This window comes from Stigmatopora nigra, chromosome 1 (assembly GCF_051989575.1).
Source record: "Stigmatopora nigra isolate UIUO_SnigA chromosome 1, RoL_Snig_1.1, whole genome shotgun sequence".
Classification (NCBI taxonomy): Eukaryota; Metazoa; Chordata; class Actinopteri; order Syngnathiformes; family Syngnathidae; genus Stigmatopora; species Stigmatopora nigra.
The window spans coordinates 11,824,200-11,844,750 of record NC_135508.1 but is presented as its reverse complement, the minus strand read 5'-3'; the positions used below and the strand labels follow the sequence as shown (position 1 = coordinate 11,844,750).

The 20,551-nt window shown below is 40.1% G+C and overlaps 1 protein-coding gene across 4 annotated transcripts in view; it reads left to right on the top strand.

Annotated features, from left to right (window-relative positions):
* The window catches only part of agrn (agrin), a 173,814-nt gene that overhangs the window by 41,056 nt on the left and 112,207 nt on the right, over positions 1 to 20,551 (top strand). For 3 of the 4 annotated variants that reach the window (XM_077732487.1, XM_077732654.1, XM_077732404.1), the window contains one exon: positions 17,144 to 17,182. In XM_077732487.1, the coding sequence (XP_077588613.1) occupies positions 17,144 to 17,182 (39 nt within the window). Of the gene's footprint in view, positions 1 to 13,570; positions 15,479 to 17,143; positions 17,183 to 20,551 lie in introns of those variants that run through there. The other variant, XM_077732568.1, reaches the window with a different exon arrangement.

Genomic DNA, 20,551 nt, shown 5'->3' with positions numbered 1-20,551 from the left:
ACTTAAGGATGCACAAATCACAAGACTTTTGAGATAAAAAGGGCGTGTCGGCTCAATGCACGTAAACGATGGCCAAACAACTCTCCAGTGTCATTTTGTTATTTCTTATGCCCACAAATCCCGAAATGTTTTTGCCACAAAAACATATCTGTGAAATGTTACCGGTAGCTAGAATATATCAGACAGGGTATGTGCCACTACTTCATTTGTGTTGTCAGGGTAAGATTCCATAATCATGGAGCCACTTGAACAAAATTGACTGTTTATTTAACATTTAGTAGGCGGCCCAGCGGCTTGACTGGTTAGTACGTCGGCCTCACAGCTGTGGGGTCCTGGGTTCAAATCCATATTCTCCCTTAGTACATGCATGGTAGGCTGATTGGGACTCTAAATTGCCACTAGGTATGGGTGTGAGTGTGCAAGGTTGTCCGTCTCCTTGTGCCTTGCGATCGGCTGCCTACCGACTTAGGGTGTCCCCCCCCGCCTCTGGCCCGAAGTCAGCTGGGTTAGGCTCAAGCACCCCCCAATGACCGTAGTGAGGATAAAGCGGTTCACAAAATGAGATGAGAGGAATAAATAAACATTCAGCCTCCTTAAAAGAGCCTACACACAGTTTCTAATGCATTGAAATTTGCTGGAGTGAAGCTTCACCTGTGAGTTATGATTGCATAGCAGACCCCCACCCCCGGCCGGCCGCTCAATTTAAGGGCCTGTTGATACTCGGTACACCCAGGCCACGTTCACTTGTGTTCCGCCAGTGCTCGTATGCTCAGACTTGTTGCAATTTCAACTTGCGTCTGGCTAGTATACAGAATTTAGCCATGACCTTTCCATCCATATCCATATTCATTATTTATATATTTATTTTCATCTCTGGATATTCTGGTCTATTTCTAACACTGCTTTATGTAGCTGTCTGCATGGATTTTTTTAAACAATTGTGACATTTTCCGTCGTTTGATGGCACGTAGGTAAGATAAATGTGACATCAGTGTCGATTTTGCATTTGTAGTGACTACTTAAAGAATTTAAAGCACAGGCAATTCCAGCAAAATTTGAATAAACTCTTTTCGATTAGGTTCTACACAGTTAGGCTTGATGAAAGAAATAAAAAAAAAACACAAAAAACATTGATTAATTAATTACAAACCTCTACTCCAGGTAACAACCATAAAATGTAAATCGTCTACACATTACTATACATCACCCAGCATTTGAAATCCTTGAGGCTTCCTTTGAGAATTCCCTAATCAAATTAAATTAATTTATGATGGATGCCCGGTGGCAAACCCCCGACCATTTCTCATTAAAAAGGTAAACAAGAAAGACAAAACACATATTGTTACTTAATTGATAAGAGGGCCATTATGGGATTGATTTGCCCCACCTTCAGTGTACAGCTCCAGTTTTTTTTCCCTCCTTGTCATATTACACTAATCCATCCTTGGCTTCCCTGATGGCATGCAAGCCCTTTTCAAAACACTCATTTTGTGTACACCGGGACAAAATAAATATGCAGTGTTGAGAGCGAGAAATGAATGTGAGCCTCTCACAGTTTAAAATTAGATTATTTAGACACATGCAGTCTGACGTCACCAGATTGAATGAAGAATCGGAAAATTGGCAGCGGTCTAGTTAAGAGAAATGCGACATCTTATAAGGAAAATGACTAATGCAAGCATAAGGTGCAGGGTTCCATTAGTCTAATTGGCACTTTTGCTCACTCAATTGATGAGTAGGGAGCTTTCAAAAAATATACAGTAAGGGAAAGAGGCTTGCAAAGTGTTTGTGTGGAATGACAGAGTGTATCCATTTAGAGGCGGATAGAGCATCATCTCATTTGCATAAAGCATTAAACTTTTACACTGACCTACAAATGCTGACAATCTCTCTTCACTTGAAACCCACCCTTCTTCTCATTGTGGTTGATATCTCATACTGTTATTTCTCTCTTACCACACACTTTAAATGGATGGTGTAAGGTTATAGAATGCAAAATGCTGGGAAAATAGTACTATTTTGAATATTTCCAGATAGCGGTCATCTGATAATTATAGGATAAACTATTTTCGCGTTGGATAATTCTACTTGTATATGATTTAATCGTCCAAAGTGTTCTTCTATGTGAAAAAAGCTTCAGAGATTGATCAATCTAGGAAATCCAAGCAAGGGCAAATGAAAAGGAGACATGTTTATTCGCGCCTGCATCCTTTGTTGGACGTGATGAAAATTGATTTCCTAGCGTGTAATTTTGTGTTCACCTTGGTTTGGAAAGAAAATGTTTATCCTCTTACAGACATCCATCTCCTCAATCTGAAGTGCTTTAATTGTCCATTTTATTATGATTACAGTGTTTTTCAGACCCCCGCCTGGCTATTTTTCATCCACGGTAGTTTTAAACCTTGTAAGTTGTACTGAGCACGTCATGTTGAAAGTATAATGCAACCAACACTAGGTAATATGCTTAAATGGCAACATGTAACACTCACCATCTACAAATACTGGTGACTTTTAGCCTTCTCTTTATGTTTTAGACTTGGAGGTCATTTGTTTTGCTTGTTCTTAGTGGAAGAGTGGTAGCTAAATGGCTATGTTGTGTTTTATTGATAGCAGAAGTCAATGAGCCAACATTATTGACTTGGGAAACGATATGCGACGGAGCAAAGATAAACTTTGCTGTAGCTATTTTGGCTTTAAGGGGCCACATTTTGCTCCAAGCTTCCAAGCTATGGTCAGACCGATTGTTTTCCAAAACATGGGCTGGATTTACACCACATTGACTCAATTACCATTTTTCTGCTCTCAAGTGGTACAATTCAGGTATGGGTGGTGGTAGGAAGATTTGGGGGGCTGCAGAAAAATTAAGTCACTTGTATATTAATATCTGAATTCAGAAAAAAAGCTGAAGGAAAAATACATTTACAAAAAAAATATACGAGTGATTTGGAATATTGAATAAGCAGTTTATTCCTCCTATCCTTGTTAGTCAGGTACAATTGTCACTATCCCCTATTTTATTTCCATATGCAGCTGCCCAGTAAAATATAACCATCCCCCTTGCATAAGGAATAGTGCTGGCAAATAAACACTGCAGCTACATCTTAAATGCTGCATTGTCTCATCTGATTTTGTAAGCTTGATAACTAATAACAATTCTTAAGAAGTGACACTAGTAAACAAATAAATAATGATATACCACACACTCAAATGAATTAAAATTCGAAAAAAGAGTATTTTTTCACATTAATAAGAAGTGTTGATGTAAATTAAAAAAAAAAAGACTATTGAGTCGACCTCGTGTTAAAGATTGCCAACCTATATTCACACATTCTGAATCTGATCATTTGTATCTTGGCTGCTGCTTTACTTTAGTACAAACATCTGTAGTTTATTCTCCCAAGAACATTTGCAGTAGGTTAAAGACTAAATGGTTCATAGTTGTTTGGCTAAATTTGCCTGTGATTGGCTCCCTATTCCCCAACCATCATGATGACAAATGATGATAGATAAATGAATGAAAAAATAGTGGTGCTATCCATGGTGCTGAAGTGCACTTTTCTTCTTCTTTTTTTCCTTCTCATATTCTATCATTGGCTATTGAATTGTACCTTTTGTCGTCGTGTTTTTGCAAATTTTGCAGGAACATAAACAGAAACTAACCCTACCAAAGCATCTTTTATCTACTGATTTGAGGCTGGATTGACAAAAAATTGTTGTTGCAAAATACTTTTTTACCCAACCTACTTGTTCAGCTCTTTCCTGTGATTACCACCTCCCTTGTATTAAAATTCACTTTCATTGTCATGTAAAATGGCCCGTGAAAGCATTCTATGTCGAAAGAAAACGTGATTTAGAGCTGCCCTAAGTAGCTGCACCCTTGCTAGAAAAACAAAGCATGCTGCTATTCCAAACGGCAGTGTGCGCTCATGACGGGCCAATCAAGCGAACTATTGAGTGCCTGCTCCATTTGTTGCCTTGGTGAGTTAAGACATACGATCTGGCTTTCGGGCCCCCAGGGAGCCACTGCGCACTGTGGGGGCTTGTAAGGGTCAAATGCTAAAGATCTGGTTTGGATCAAGAGTTGATAGGTATATGGTCGGTCTAAGTGGAAACCTCAGAGGAGCACTGGAAGGACAATTGAAGTACGTGAGATAAGGTCCAACATGTTCCTTCTGCTTTGGATGCAAGGCGTGTAATGTTCCACATGGCATAGTTATCATTCAGCTTGTGGGGGAATGGTTTGCAGGTGTTGGAAAGAAAATGAAGTAAATGTCAGAAGAGGTGTTCCAGCTCGCCTTGTCGAAAAACACAGTGAGTCAAATTGTGGAAGATACTTCCACAAATTGCTACGGGCAGACCATCGCCTCGCACTCGCCTCTCCTTTTCTCTCTCTACTCCCATTTTGATGACACTTTCTTTCTCCTCCTCGTCTTCAGGATGGTGTTCAAAATGAAATCACACAAATCACCATTTTTTTTTCTTTCCCCGAGCCGCAGCGTGGTGTTTTCTCCATACGAGGTGTTGCCGTGGCAACCGGGCAATAATTCATCCCCCCGCTGTCTTGCGACAACCGTGGATGCATGGATTTGGCTTGACTTGTGAGAGGAGAGAAATGTTGTTCTTCCTTTCAGTAGAATGAATGTGTTGTCCTGCCTGGGCGAAAGTGATTCATTTTATATTTTGTGAGGGGGGCTGAACGGGGTCAAGGTGATGGCCGCTGAGTCAGATATGGTTGCCACATGCAAGTGGATGGTAATAGAGTTGTGGAAAAGGCATTCTCTGAATACTCGGACTGAAGCGGAACTTGCCGGGCGGGGTTCGTGGACAACTTAACCTTTTTTCTTCTGCCGAGGAGGTTATGATTTGGCGGATGGTTTAGGACATTGCAAGATTATGCCCCCGCCCCAAAAGCCTGACTTATCAGAATTCCATGAAAATTTGATGAGGAAGAGGGCATGGGCCACGAGTCAACCCATTCCATTTTGGCGCATATTTGAATACAATTAAAGACACCCCTTTTTCTTGCATCTCTCCTTCCTCCCTTAATTTCAGAAGTACAAGAGATGGTACTCTATGAAGTATAACAGTTGTGATTCATTAAATTGTTGTTGATGTGTGAAGACAGACATTTTAGATGTTTTTCTTTGAATACCTATTTAATATGCAATAAAATACTATTTCTTGTAGCTCTTTGGAAATCAATTGAAATTTGAGAGCTCTGTAGCTCTTTCAAACGGCATGCATCATTGACTGTAATGTTATATTCATCGAAAGCCCCCAACGCCTAGTGAGCGACGAGCCCTTATTTGCTTACAGCCTTATATCTCTAATATCCATGCTTGTGCATGGCCTTTGTTTAAATGTTAACCTGATTAAAAAATGTTGCCTTGAGAACACAAATGAAACAAGTGCATCCATTCAACTCCTGAATCGGAACAAAACAAACAAACCACAAAACAGTGAACGCACCCTACGTTTAGTCTGCAAATGTGTAAGCAGTCACTGGTCTACATGTCTTTTCTAGTACATGGTGTTGCTTCTCACTGTGGTTGTTCCTCTTCATTCTGCTCATTTAGCAGTTTGTTTGTCAGATGAATAATGGATAAAGTGGCTCGTGGCCTCGGCAACACGGGAAGCATATCACCGTGGTGCGTAAGCTTAGGAAAAAAAATTAAATAAATAATACATTTGGCGGTCTGAGCAAGTGGTTAGCACGTCAGCCTCACAGTTATGGGGTTGGGGGTTCGATCCCACGTCCAGACCTTTCCTGTGGGGAGCTTGCATGTTGCATGTGTGTCGGTTTTCTCCGAGAACACATCACCAGGGCGGGGTCCAGGAGGCATCAATGTCCATCAGCCTACCATGCATGTTTTTGGACTGTGGGAGGAAACCGGAGTACCCGGAGTAAACCCACGCAGGTTTGGGGAGAACATGCAAACTCCACACAGGTGGACGTGACCTGGATTTGCACCCAGGACCCCAGAGCTGTGAGGCTGATGCGCTACCCACTTGCGCCATATATATATGTATATATATATATATATATCACCTCCCTCTGACTCCACCCACGCCACTTGATGACAGATGGGTTGATGCATAGGCTCTTACTCTCATTGAGTCTTGCCAGTTATGCTCAGGATTAAGAGGGAAGGTCATATAGGCATCAGTTTATACATCCATCATGCATATAAAGCTCATTCAGGCTGTGAAAAAGGACATACACTACACGCTTTCTCTAGATACTGTGCTCGGCGCAGAAAGACAGCCACTTTTTTTCCTCCAACATACATTCCACAAATCGCCATCTGGCCGTACATGCATCAAAGTCTTCATGCATGGCAAACCATCCTATTTATTTTACAATAGGTCCAGATGAATACGCTTGTATTACAAACAAAACAGAGCATATTTGTTGCTGACATATTTCAACATGGATGATAATTAGGCTTTCTAAGAGCATGACATGTCGAAAAATCTCAGGATTTAATATGGACTAATATATCAGATAAAGCGCAGGTTTATAGCAGGACTACACATCCTGTTCAAGGTCAGAGGAATCTGGGTTGATTATCTGCCTTTCGATTATACAGTATTGGGACTTCTCCTACAAAATATAAATAGGAGGGTTTGTGACAGACTAACAAAACATGCTTAACAAAAAAGAGCAAAAATAGGATTAAGTCTGCCTCGTAAAAGATTCTTAGAATATAATAGTCGACCATGATATGATGCAAAAAATTAATTATGAGGAGAGCAGGAGCCGGCCGGGCGTAGAAAAAAGATATTGCAGCCCGAGGATCTAATTAGGCATTATTGAGAGTCAAGGTGAGCAATTGCAATGTTGGCTTGTTCATTGTTGTCAATTCTGCCTGTTATCCTATTTAGTTACAATCGGGTGGAAATGGAAATATATGGACAGCCTTTTTTAGAAAGATATCGGACTGGTCTCATATTGTATACCTTAGAAATATGAACTAAGCTATAATATGCAAGGTGTTTCACTCTTCTTTTAAATGTTTTGACCAAAAAGGGAAAACCTATTTAAAAACAATTGTATTTTTGCTGTTTGTCTAAATCTGGACCAGTGAAAATGTGTACTAGTAGAAGGGGTGGACCAGAACTTTAAAATGTTTTTACTTACCGTATTTTCACGACTTTAAGGCGTACTTAAAAGTCTTAAATTTGCTCCAAGATAGACAGTGCGCCTTATAATCCAGTGCACCTTATATATGGAAAAAACAGAAAACCAAAAACGAAAAACCGCCACTGTCGTATATTAAAAAAAAACAAAAACGCCTGAACTGAGACAATACTGTTAAATATGCAGATGCAATCTTAGTTTACAAAATCTTCCATCATATAGCTCCTCCCCCACTGCAAGATTTTATACAAAAAAAATTCAAAACATCAACAATGGCTGCCTCTAGAGGTGACTGTGTAGTGAGTACTTCATACCTGGAAGTCAATAGCAATTACCGTATTTTCACGACTATAAGGCGCACTTAAAAGTCTTACATTTTCTTCAAAATAGTCAGTGCGCCTTATAATACACTGCACCTTATAATACAGTGCACCTTATAATACAGTGCGCCTTATAATACAGTGTGCCTTATAATACAGTGTGCCTTATATATGGAAACAATGTCATTCATTGAGGGTACGCCTTATAGTCGTGAAAATTACGGTATACTTATGCACGGTTCGCCATCTCCTCGTGCCCTTTCATTGACTGGGATAGGCTCTAGCACCACCACCCGTAGTTGTGAAATGTTGGGATGTAGAAGCTTACCTTTTTCATTGCTCTTAGGTTTCTTTTCTCCTTTATTTCTGGATGCCAGCCATCCACAAGAATTGACCAATTAATCCTCTGCAATAATATTGCAATGATGATGAAACACAATTTGCACATTACAAAGGCTGCAGTTTGATTGGTCATTTTTAAAAGGGTAGAAGAAGAAATGCATTTGTGTGTGTGTGGTGATTATACATGATCAGAAAGGCTGTGTGAGTTTGAGTTAGAAGCAGAAAGATAACAGTGGGTCTCAATTATATTATTTTCCAAAATTGTTCTGCACAATTGCACACTGAGTAATGGAGCTCGTCTACACATACTAACTGGGAAACCACAAAGTAGTTTAGGATGGAAGTTGGCGGCTATCACCAAGAAAAATTATAATAATTATTGTTGGGAAAAATTCTTTTGAAGGACCACACAAAAAGATATTAAACGGCAAACACTAAAATTCAATTAAAACATTAAAATAAATCTTGGCCATAGTGGCAGGGTATAAAAAGTGGTAACGTGCGTGATTATGAATGGTAAAAGTGTGGATAATCAGGCTGCTGGTTTTGATTGCAGCATTCAAATACAAATGCTTTTGTACACTTTTCCGCAGCAGAAAAAAATCACAATGTGTGATTCAGTCACAAATACATAATCATAAATTTACTCTTTTCATACAGCATGGCATAGGCTGGCTGGATTTCCCTTTGGACTCTGATAAGATTTGTTTATTTTTAGATGAAAGATCACATCAGAAACCAGAGAAAGAGAAAAAATGCTCCAAAATATTATTTTTTTTTAAATTAAAAGAATATATATAGGATATGGGTTATATAGTTTTAAATAGTAGCCTAGATGAAATAGTATTATTTCATTACAATGTGGTAATGGTGAGTCAAACAAGGTCTTCCCAAAAACTAATTTTTTAAATATAAATATAGCAATATATAATGCAAAAGTTGCAACCGCCTCCCAAAAAAATCGATTTTTTTTTTCATTATTGTTGAGCCTTGCTAAATATGTTAGTTATATTTGAATAAAAAATGTAATTTATTTACTTCATATTGCTTTATTCATTATCCAATTCTCAAGAATGTAAACAAAAAAGTGCCCTTGAACAAAAGACCTTCAGACACTACTTATGAATGTAAAATAATAACTCAGTGAACATTTATGAGCACAGTGGTTTGAAGTTGTAACCACAATCTACTATACACTGTTGGTTAGCTACTAAATGATTTATATCACATCATCAATATTTGAAAGTAACAATATTGTTTTTTTCTTTGGTTGGGCAAAATATTCTATTCCTACTAATTTTCTCATTATTTTGACAACGTGAAGTTGTTGAATAAATAGGCAACATAGCTTATATGTTCTTATTTTATTGTTTTGTAATATCTGTGGTGATTCTGATTAATCATCCTTTTAATAAACATTGCTAACCAAGCAAATCATTTTTTAATTTTTTGATTGTGTTTGCAACAAATGAAAATTCCCCAATTTGGCTTGATTCCACTCTGAAGACTAATGAAAGTAACAGGAATGTTATTGATTGCGAAGGTCTTAGTGTGCCCGTATAGAAGCAGAAACTCCACAGACAGACTATACTTTAATAGGTCAACGTGATGAGCATATTAAAATGGCGGTAATTTCATTTACTGTATGGACCGAATCTCAACGTAGTCAGTCAATTAATATGGCCCGATTCCTGTTTTAGAGAAGATCCAAGTCGACAGGCTGCCAGCAACCAGTGACCGAGACGGGGAGAGAAAAACTGGAGCAAGCTCTGTGCTTTACATGCAAATGAACGGGAAGAGCTATGGAATTGCTTCACATGCTCGTGTTACATCTGTGTGTTGTTTAGAGAAATATCCGAATGCAGGCAACGAAAAAGCACAAACACTGTTGAGGGGTTGTGGGGGTTGGTGGTTGTGGGTGGGATTTGTAGTTAAAAAAAGGCACATAAGGGCTTTTGATGGAATTGGAATGGCAAACTGAATATTTTGCCAGGCATGATGCTTATTAAAACAAAACTGACGCTTTTCATGGAAGAAGTGTTCATTTTTGGGCATCAGCATTGATAGCTAACTTTGAATAGCTGTTTTTTTATTGGGGCATAGCAGTGTTTGCTCTAAAACTTTTCCCTGCATAGTTATGAAAAAGAGTCAAGGAGAAGACTCCTTGCCTGGAGGTGTTATTTTAAAGTTGAAATAGACCCCAACATTAAAACGTAGGAGAGGGAGACATGTATATACGTGTACCTGTCCACACGTATTGCATTCTTATTCTATTTGCACTCCATTGAAAAAATATACTTTTTAAAATAACTGCTTTTTTTGCTTCTGCTTAAAAAAAACATACATTCTATTGAGGCTACGTTACAAGCAGGAGTGGCCAATATTTCAACAAACTACTCGCTCTTTAGACAATCTGTTTCAAGAGAATAGGGTGGCTCAGCATCCTGTCCAGTATTGTGTATATGTATGCTCTAAAGGGCCAATAAAAAGGCAAACACAATGCACATCTCAACAGAGGTTAAAGCTTTGTCGCCAGGGCTGATTAATTATCAGAATTAATACCTCCTTAGGACAATTGGCCCACCTGCAGAGGACCTTCCCCCTGCAAACTCAGCTGTATGCCTTGCTGCACATAAAGGATTCAACACATGTCAAACTAATGACCCTAAAGCACAATGTGTGGCCTTGAATGCATATGAATGATTTGGAATTTCTAATAGATCGCTAATGGGTGGGTTGATGTCATAGTTTGTTAAGGTGTGTTTAAATCAATTTCCATGAAAAATCATTCGTTCAGTTTTTAAGAACTTCAGCCTTTTAAAAAGTTGTGTTGTTATTGTTTTTTTAATCTCGCTAACACAATTCCAATGAATTTGGTCCAATTATAAAATGTGAACAAAAACTGAAACAATTAGTTGAATCTTATTCATCCATTTATTCATTTTAGAAACCGGTTCATCCTTGTTAGGCTCCCGGGGGTGCTGGAGCCTATCCCAGATGACTCCGGGCCAAAGGCGGGGGACACCCTGAATCGGTGGTCAGCCAATTACAGGGCACAAGGAGACGGACAACCATGGATACTCACCCCTGTACCTAGGGGCAATTTAGAGTGTCCAATCAACCTACCATGCATGTTTTTGGAATGTGGGAGTAAACCGGAGTACCCGGAGGAAACCCACGCAGGCCCGGGGAGAACATGCAAACTCCGACCGACCTGAATTTGAACCCTGGACCCCAAAGCTGTGAGGCTGACGCGCTAACCATTCATTTGCCGGGCCGCCTGGTTCAAATTAATTAACGAGCGAGAGATTTTATCAACTAAGGTCCATAATATCGCAAAGGTCTGGACAAATCAATAAGGCCAAAAACTAACATTTAATTCCCTTCAATCCCCCAGGCAACTACATCAATAAACAATATCAAGGTGTGAAAAATCTCACAACATGAGCTCAGGAACACTACGTCAGTAAAAGCAGTCCGGCATTACATCCATAAGTGCAACTTAAAATCCAGGGAGTTGAAACATTTACTCGGGATGCTTTCGATTTACAAATAACAGCATTACATTTCTTTTCAAAAATCCTGCCCATACATATACATTCCGAATGAATCCAATAACGTTCCGAAAACTTTGCGATGAAGCTCCCAATTGTACGAGTGGAGCTGGCGGGCGTTCAACTTCTGTGGTACATAAAATGACGCAAGGAGTCTCTCATCTCTCGTTGTGCTCTTTAAAGGCAAGCCTTTCCTTCCCTAGATTTCTGATAAACCCTGCAGCTTTCAGGGGAACAAATTATCATGCAGCACAGCCAGCTGTTGTATGCGTTTTAAAGCGTCAACCCGCAAAGCACACCAACCAAAGACTTTTTTTTGACCCGTCGCAGCCAATCACTGATTGAACCCGACAAACGTCTCTCTTGGCACACAAACAGTAAGAAGTGCAAAACATCGTTTTTGCCCCTTCTTGCCGTCATCTTCATTAAAGAGCAGAAGAGTGCAGCTCCTTTGGCTCCATTAATGGTATTTGTAATTTCAAAGGCTTCGCGAGAGAGATGTTAACCTTGTGTGGTACTGGTGGCATAAAAAATGGATCAAAGCCACTCTGCTTTGATGTGGATGAGAGCTCCTGCCAGATCCATGTCCCCCTCTGGTGGGAGGATGCAGCATTTCATTGTCCGGATGCGGTTGTTATACTCGTCTTCAATCGCACACACATTTTACGGAACTGATGAACTCCATAAACAGACCACAATAACAATGTATATCAGTTAGCCTGTAAATCTGGTTCGCAATTGCTTGATCTACTGCGCCTTAAAGGTTGTTGAGGCATCTCTGTTTAGTTGATAATGAAAATGATTACAGCATCAACGTGTGCTGAACTCTTGGTTTTCAGCAGGCTGTGTCTGAGAATGTGCGACAAGGGTGGCAAAGAGCGAATGGAAGTGATGAAGATGGAGGCAGAGACTGCGCTCGGGGAGACAGAGAACATGAGAGAGTGAAGAAACATTAATAATTGATGCCCGATCCCGCCTCGCATCTGCCGCCTGCTGTCGTTGAGTTTATTCCAAGCTGAAACATAGCATGACCTCATTATCCCATTAGGAAATTGATGATGAATGGCTTTTTAAAAATACCTGTTCAAAAATTTATGCTATGATATGGATACAAATGCCTCCACACCACTTGCATTTAGCCAGAGGGGCAAATAGCAAAGCTTGAGGGTTTTCTAGTATTGGTAAAAGCAAGCAATGTTGAATTGTATTGGGGCAAAATGGAAAGCACTACTTGAAGGCAAACAGGAGCGGTGCTCTTCATTCAGTTTTAACTCGTTACGCTCAAGACACGTGTTATAAGGCAAGGCAAATTGATTCACACACACCTGTTATGATTTCTCTGAGCATCATTATTGTAATTAATGTAACATGGCAGTCTCAACAAAGTGATTATCATCTATTATTTAGTTTTTGTTGTTATTGGTTCCAAGGTGCTTCACAAGTTGATCTTTTTTTAATCTCACCATTCTGAGCAACAAATGTTCATTTCATTTGTCTAGATTTTCCTTCTCATCTCAAGGAAGCCCAGTCGAATGCCGTTCTAGAGAATGGACTTTATTTAGAAATTCCTCATTTCTGTTTCAAAGGGGAAAACTTTGCTGAAATCAAAAAATCTAATCCGACAGCATTAATGCTGACGTAAATATTGCTCTGAGATAGGATGCGATTTACACCCAATTTTATCAACAAACAAGGTTCTGGAATGTACATAAAAAAGAGTGTTTTAATGCAGTCTTTGGCCTACTGGTGAGCTAATCAAAACCTGTTGGCTAATGGTTTGTAAACACACTTTTGTAGTAGCAATTGTTTTGGTTAGATTCCTAAACCAATGGAGTTGGCTGACATTTCTCAAGACCTCTGAGTTCTTTTGTTTGGCCGCTACACTATCGTTGCCCACCCCTCACTGTTAGAGCGAAGGCGCTATTCGGTTTTCTTGCTCGTACAATTTCCAACCCCTCCTCCCTTTTCCCTTTTGTTAAGACAGCCTCTTGTCCAACGCCCCCCATCTCTCTCTCTCTTTCTCTCTCTCTCTCTCTCTCTCTCTCTCTCTCTCTCTCTCTCTCTCTCTCTCTCTCTCTCTCTCTCTCTCTCTCTCTCTCTCTCTCTCTCTCTCTCTCTCTCTCTCTCTCTCTCTCTCTCTCTCTCTCTCTCTCTCTCTCTGTTTCTCTCTCTCGCTCATATGATGCACTCATCCATTTTGCCGGCAAAGCGCTCAAGAGGAGTGTTTGGGAAATCAGAAACAGTGCTGTGGTTGTTTCTCTTAAGGGAAAAAATTGATTCACTGGACCAAAGTGTAAAGAGGCTCGTTTTGCTTTTTGCCAACACTCCTCCGCCCCTCTCATTTACTTCCCACCCCCATCTCTCACCCGCTCTCTCTCCCTTACTACATCTGTGATCTGACTTGGCTCACCGGCTCACTCGCCTCCGTCGGCTGACGGTGTTGACACTGGGACCGCTACCTGCTGCTGAGGGATTACTATGCTTTGAATTCCCGGAGTCTGCTCTGCCGCTTTGGCTGCTGTCCGCTGTGAGAGTCTACCTCAGACAAGAGACACATAAATCCACGTGGCCAAAACAGCGGGCATGGACAGAGACGATCTCAAGGAATGGATACTCAGGGAAGCGTAAAAAAAACAGCTGACAGCTGAGCGTGAAGAAAGTAAAGAAGTTTTTTTTTCCCTTCAAGGACCTGTAACAGAACATGATGAATAGCCTTGGGATGTAATGCTTTTTCCTCCTCATTTTTGCAATTTGAATTTTGACTCTTGGTGGTGATATATTCGAGGAAGGCATCAAAAATCTCCACCTCTGGTTGCGTTACACTTTCCACCCCCATTGAGTTGTTTCATTCAGTGTCAATTGTCACATCCTCATGAAATCACTCAGACAGCTGAGGGGATTTCAATCCTCAACTTCTCCTGTATTTAGAAACTTGTTCAGACATTGAGAAGTGTAGAAAAAATAACAAGCCCAAGAGCATATGCTCTTTTTTTTTCAAGGCATCCAGCTGCTAATCAGCTGCAGCAGATACGCTCCACTGCTGGTGTCAGGTTCTCATGTGGTGTGCTTGTATATCTCTTCACTGTGACCAGCTTGCCCGTTGGATACAAAGAAGCAGCTGGGTTGAGTTAGAGGAGCAAATTGTTGTTCACGAGAGCAGCAAGCTCTTAGGTTTCTTGAAGATGGAATAAGATGCTTGGCTCTTAAGAAAACACTTGACACGTGCTGTTGGTGAGCATCAGACCTTGGCATGCTTTCTAAGGGATATTGACAAAGATCCAACTGCTTTTAGGAGGAGGGAACTTATTTACCAAGCAACGTCTTATCGGCAATCAGGGTCACTACAAAAGACAGAAGAGGAGTCCTATCGGCGTTGACATTTTCCTTGTGGATGTATTACATTTAAAACCGTCCTTTTTTGTCACCTAAATTGGAGAGATAGCAGTCAAACACACATTTTTACAACCACATTCTCACGCCCTACTTCTATCATACATTTATATTATCGCTGTAAGAATTAACACACTTCTGAAATTCATTCATATTTCCCACTGAAGGACCATTAATGTTTCCCTGAGGGGTAGCAACAGGATGTAGATAGTAGGGGGTAGTATGGACAGGTGGTGGGCTTCGTCCAACAAGTCCCCTTCTGTCTAACCTTTCCCCCACGTGGATTTTATTTTGTTTAAAAATGCACTGCCTGGACACGGCTGAAAGTTTGCAGCTGCCAATCTCTGCCGGAAACGAGCATCACCTACCAGTAACAGTCCACGGCTGGAAACGCACCTGAAAACCGGACCATTACAGTTGTGTTTTGGGAGTCTTTTCTTCATTCCTTGCTGTCAACTCGACCGCCATCATTTTCTCCAACGGGTCTTTGGGCGCCTCTCGACGCCCACCCCGCCCCGTTGTCTCCTCGGGCGCAATGGAGGGAAGGGGGTCAATGGAATGGACCATGGCGGGGTGTCATTACCCTTCGCCAACACCATCTGAAAGAGACCGACGGTACCAGCATAAAGTGTCTCTGGTGGTGCGCTACTTCATGATTCCTTGCAACATCTGCTTGATCCTGCTTGCCACATCCACGTTGGGATTTGCCGTGCTCCTCTTCCTCAACAACTGTAGGTTGATGCCTTTTAAATCTAGTATACATAGATAATTGCATTTTTTAACATAAACAAAGTAAACCTACTTGACTTTACTATGTTTTGCACTTAAAAAAAGCCTCCCAAAACCTGCATACATCACTGTTCAATTAGACTCAGTTATAGAGTATGTGGTCTGTATAATAATGGTATACTGTAATTAGTGGTTCCAATTCTTTGTTTTTAAGTGTGTACTTGCACTCTAATAACATCACGATCACTGTTTACATATCATTTCAAGTTGCAGATAAGGTTGAATCAGAGTCCAAAATCCAGTTGGCTCTGTCACTCCAATTTTGTCTAATGTTTTCTATCCTGTGCTCTTCGTGTCGCTGTTCTTTAGTGGGATAGATCATTTCTAACCTCATTTCAGAATTTCGCACCAACGTCCTAAATGCAATTTGGGAAGAAAAAAAAGTGTACTGAGAGATGGATGAAGTACTGTAAATCCAATATTTGCCTTGTTTTTTCTCATCTGTGTTGTACCGAAACTCACAAAAGGCAAAAATGACGCTCCAAAATACCATACATCTTCCTGCACATGGCTAAATGTCATCCTCAGACACTTATTGATCTGCTAAAGATATTGCCTGAATGATGTTCACACGCTGACATTCACACAACCAGCTACTGTGTCAAGAAACGAAGATAGTGAGAGACTAATATGTTTATGAAAAGACCTTATCATGTCTTTGAAAATGGCAAGAGGGTTTTTTTTCCCTTCCCCCACCCTCACCTTTCTCTTTGAATGATTCTATGTGTTTGTATGTGTGCTCTCTCTGTTGCCATGTGCCTTCTGAATATCAGTTGACATGACAGACAACTTAAAACCTTGGAGAAAACTCATGATGGAATAAAAATGGCCCTCTTTAGTCATGTGGAAATATTTTGCGTGTCTGTCCAGGGGTGTGCTGAGTCGTCTCGCCCAACTTTGTATTTAATTATCGAAGAGGTTTGTCCCCAGACATTTTACACATGTGCTCTATATTTATCTCGCAGCGCTGCCGCTGTGTAGTGACGTCCTACCCAATGGAAATAAGCATTCGTCATGACTGACTGGGACACAGCTTCAGCAGACACTTCATTATTCACTTCAAGCCTAGCCTAGTCCTTCCACGTCATGCTGTCCCCTCTCGCTTCCTCCCTCTGAAGCCCCTAAATGTTGACAAGCAATTCTCTGCCAGTTTCCATTTAAAAGTCGGTTACATCCCAAGATTCTTGGGATGTCCGAGAAAGGCTTGTGGGGACCGACATAAGTCTCGTATGTTAATTGATCTGTTTTATCATCCTCATTATCCTCTTTAGTCCGGAGTCGTGCAGGGTGAGGCAGGGTGTGAAACATAATGCATTGGTAGCCTTGACCACCAGGGGGCTCAATTTGGTGTAGAGAGGTGTTAGCCGCACTCCATTTAATTGCTGCTCCGGGTGGGATTTGGGGCTCAATGAGAAGCCTGGTATTGAGTTTTTTGTGATGTGAGATGTTGATACATTGAACACTATACGGAAAATAATTAGTTCAGGTGTTTTTTCCAGACTTACTAATATTCCCATATATGATATATATACTGTCATATCACACGGCACCAGTGCTGACTGCTATGTTCTAGGAACTAACCTTTTTTACCTTCTTATCTTTTTCAGACAAACCTCCCCACTTTACGCCTGCCCAGCCTCCTGATGGTAAGTCTTGTGTCCTTTCTTATAGTATAGAGCTATCATATTCCAAATGGAAGAAAATTATTAGAACCAATCCTAATATTACCCTTTGTATAAATGGTCTTTTTCTTAGTTTTGTCATTAGATGGACAGTTAAGAATATTAACTGCAAATGTTAGTTTGTGTATAGGGGGTATTTGTTTTTTATCTTACCAAACTAAACTAATCTTCTCCATCCTTATGATGAGGTCTTTCCATGTTTTACACCATCCGACCAGTTTTAGGACAAGATAATCCGCAAATTTCATCCTATCCCTCTTTACGTTGTTACTTGTGTTCCGCGTGTTTGCAACCTTTACTTTAAGCCAACAGATCTGTTTCGAGCCTGAGCATGAATATTTATCAGTGGTAGCATGCGATGGTGCTTGATAGATTTTGGTTGTGTAGTTTTTCAATGCCCTGGGTTGGGCTTTTACAAGTTCTAAAGATAATGGATCTTCCTGATTTCTGGTCTGCATCAACTCAGTGTGCCTAAAGGGAAAACAATGATGGTGCTTGAGTGCTACTTTTAAGGTAGTATGTCCTCTGTCATGGTCACAAATGGTCACATTTTTTGAGAATTAATATATAGCTGTGTCTTATTACTGGGATGTTGTCTTTCATAGGCCACTAACTGTCTTGAGAGATTGTGGTAGTGAATTAATTGATCATTGATTTACTCTGGCGGCACAGTGGAGAGTGGTTGGGACCCTTGGGATGATAAGTGGTACGGATGCTGAATGAATGAATGATTTACTCGGCCTTCCCCTCAAAATCTTCATATGAAGATGTTGTGTGCCAAAATGCATTTAATTTACAACTCGAATACATTTTAATTTTAATGGTTTAAAGTGAATGGAAAAATAGCAAATAGTAATATTGTCCCTGAACAGAATTCTCTAGTGTGAAGTCTGCTGTGTACTGATATTATTTTCTCCATAATTCTGCTGATGGACCGAGCCTAGCATTCATCATGTATTTTCAGTGTTTGGGGGTGCAGTTTTTTTTTCTCTGCACAAGTCAAGCATTTAAAAAGTGCTGCTGGCTCTTAATTACCTCTCCAATATTTCTGTTGGCTTTCCATCATCCTGCCTTTTTATTTTTTTTATTTTAAATATCTCAAGAAAAATAAAAAGCCTCCAATCAGTGGATTAAGCCTGTCTATTGGGACACAGTTTCCCCGGGTCATTTAACGCCATGGAGATTAGTGAGACAATTACAGTCTGCCTCAATTGAGGAGTTGGACACTATTTGGAGGTTTGGTACTGGTGGAGGATGAATTAATTGTTGCTCCCCAGCTTCCAAGCGCTAATATAACCACGCCATTAGTCAAATCCGGTCCAAAGTGCACCAGCAGGACTTCTACAGAATCTGTCCTCCACGCCAAGGACACTCCACTGCCCGGTTCTTAATTACATGCAATCACAGACAAGGATGCCATGGAGCATGCATTTTTGAACAGCTTAGTTTGTTGATGAGACGTCCTTTTTAGCCTAGAGATTTTAAAGTTATTTTTTACAAATCGGAACGAGTACATCCAGGGTGTGGAGGGACAAATTATCCTTGCTTTTAGATATTTATGCTGTCAACCACCCTCAGATTAATGTGTAGAACCCCTCCCCACAAGATGAATGACCTATAATCACCAGTCCAAACAATGATAAAAGTCACAAAACAGCATTTAATTAGCTATGCACAACACAGCTCAGCCATGCTATTTAGTGCTTGTTTGCTTTTTAATGATAAGACGGTTGTTAAATGTTTGGCTAGAACTAGAAAGCTTTGCTAATGGGCAGTTTAATTCTGTCTGTTGGGTCAGATTTGTGTGTGGTGACAATTTGATCACTCAAGCCTGTTCTATAACCGTCAGTTTGCTTGCTATGATCTGGTTTTTGGACGTTAGTGTCCCCACTTGACCAAATATACTGCATTAAGTAATCACAGAAAACTGTTTTTTTACAAATAAAAACTTTAAGATGTAAACACGTGCAAATTGAATAATAGAATTTGTTGTATTTATGTGGGAATATATTGAAACTTATCCTTTGGATGCAGAATTCTGTGATGCCTTACTTAAATCAGTAACTCACTTTTCATTTCTCAGATGATATATAGTTCTGATATGTCTCGGTCTGCAATCTTTCATTCTGCTCCAACATCATGTTGATCTCTCTGTGCTTTAATAGTTTGCTTTGGTAAGTGTAACCTTTTTCAAATGAATTCTCTGTCAGCAGGTTGATTTTGGTGTCTAACAGAGTTCTCCTGAGGTAGTTCTTGCCAGACACACAAAAGTATACACTAAGACTGTTATTATTTGATCTGATTCCGTGGGACATTGGGGAACAAAAAGGCTACATGTTTACTTGCACTTTGAGCACAGCATTTTGTCCAAACAAATGTAAATTTGTCAGCTTTGGGATCATATAGAAGCAAATACTTCACGACGAACACTCGACAAAAAGATGTCAGGGCATTTATTCAAACATGAACACAGATTCACAATTTATTCTACTTGAGTCTTTACTGTGTTCCTGGCAATACTTCTGACTCACAGAGTAGCAGAATTAATTATGACTCCTCAGCCTATCTTAATTAAATCTCTTCACATCATAGATTTCTCACAACAGAGACAAAATATCTTGTGCATCTCAGAAGCGGGGTGGCTTTCCTGGCTGAAAAGGTCTCACATTAAGATAGCAAATTTATGCTGTTAAACTTCCTTGCCCAGAAATGAGAATCCACAGATGCGTTTCCATGTTTGACCACTGTGGAGGGCTTGATTTCTTTCAAAACAAAGTTGAATGCCCTTGAAATGTACAGAGAACTCTTGGTCAGGGTGCTCTGTTTTGTTTCATGACCCCACACACACACTATGCCTCGTGGTAAAGGTTTTTTTCACTCGAACAATCAGTTGCAACTTCATTAACATTGTATATAACCACATCCTCTACCTATATATTTCAAATTAATTGTTTTACCAAAAAGGTTTACAAGGAGCACGCTTCCAATCCTTGAATTTACAATAGTAGTCAATTAAATGACAATTAATGAATACCTTATTAATTCATGTCCTCAAAGACTTGAAAATGAAGTGGTGGTAGAAAGTAACCTGGTAAGCCAGTCTGACTTTCCCCTTGTAGAAAATACACTGGAGGTCTTTCTGGTGTGCAGTAGTTTCAATTGGTCTTCTAGTCCTGTCCAATATCGACCAGGTAAATATCGAATCACAGCATGAAAGCTGTGTCTTTCTGAAGCGTCATGAAGGGAAGTGCAGGCGAATCTGTTTTATACTCTAGGGAGTTTTTTGTGTATGCTTTTGTCTTTTTTTCCCTGTCCATCTGACGAAATGGCTGC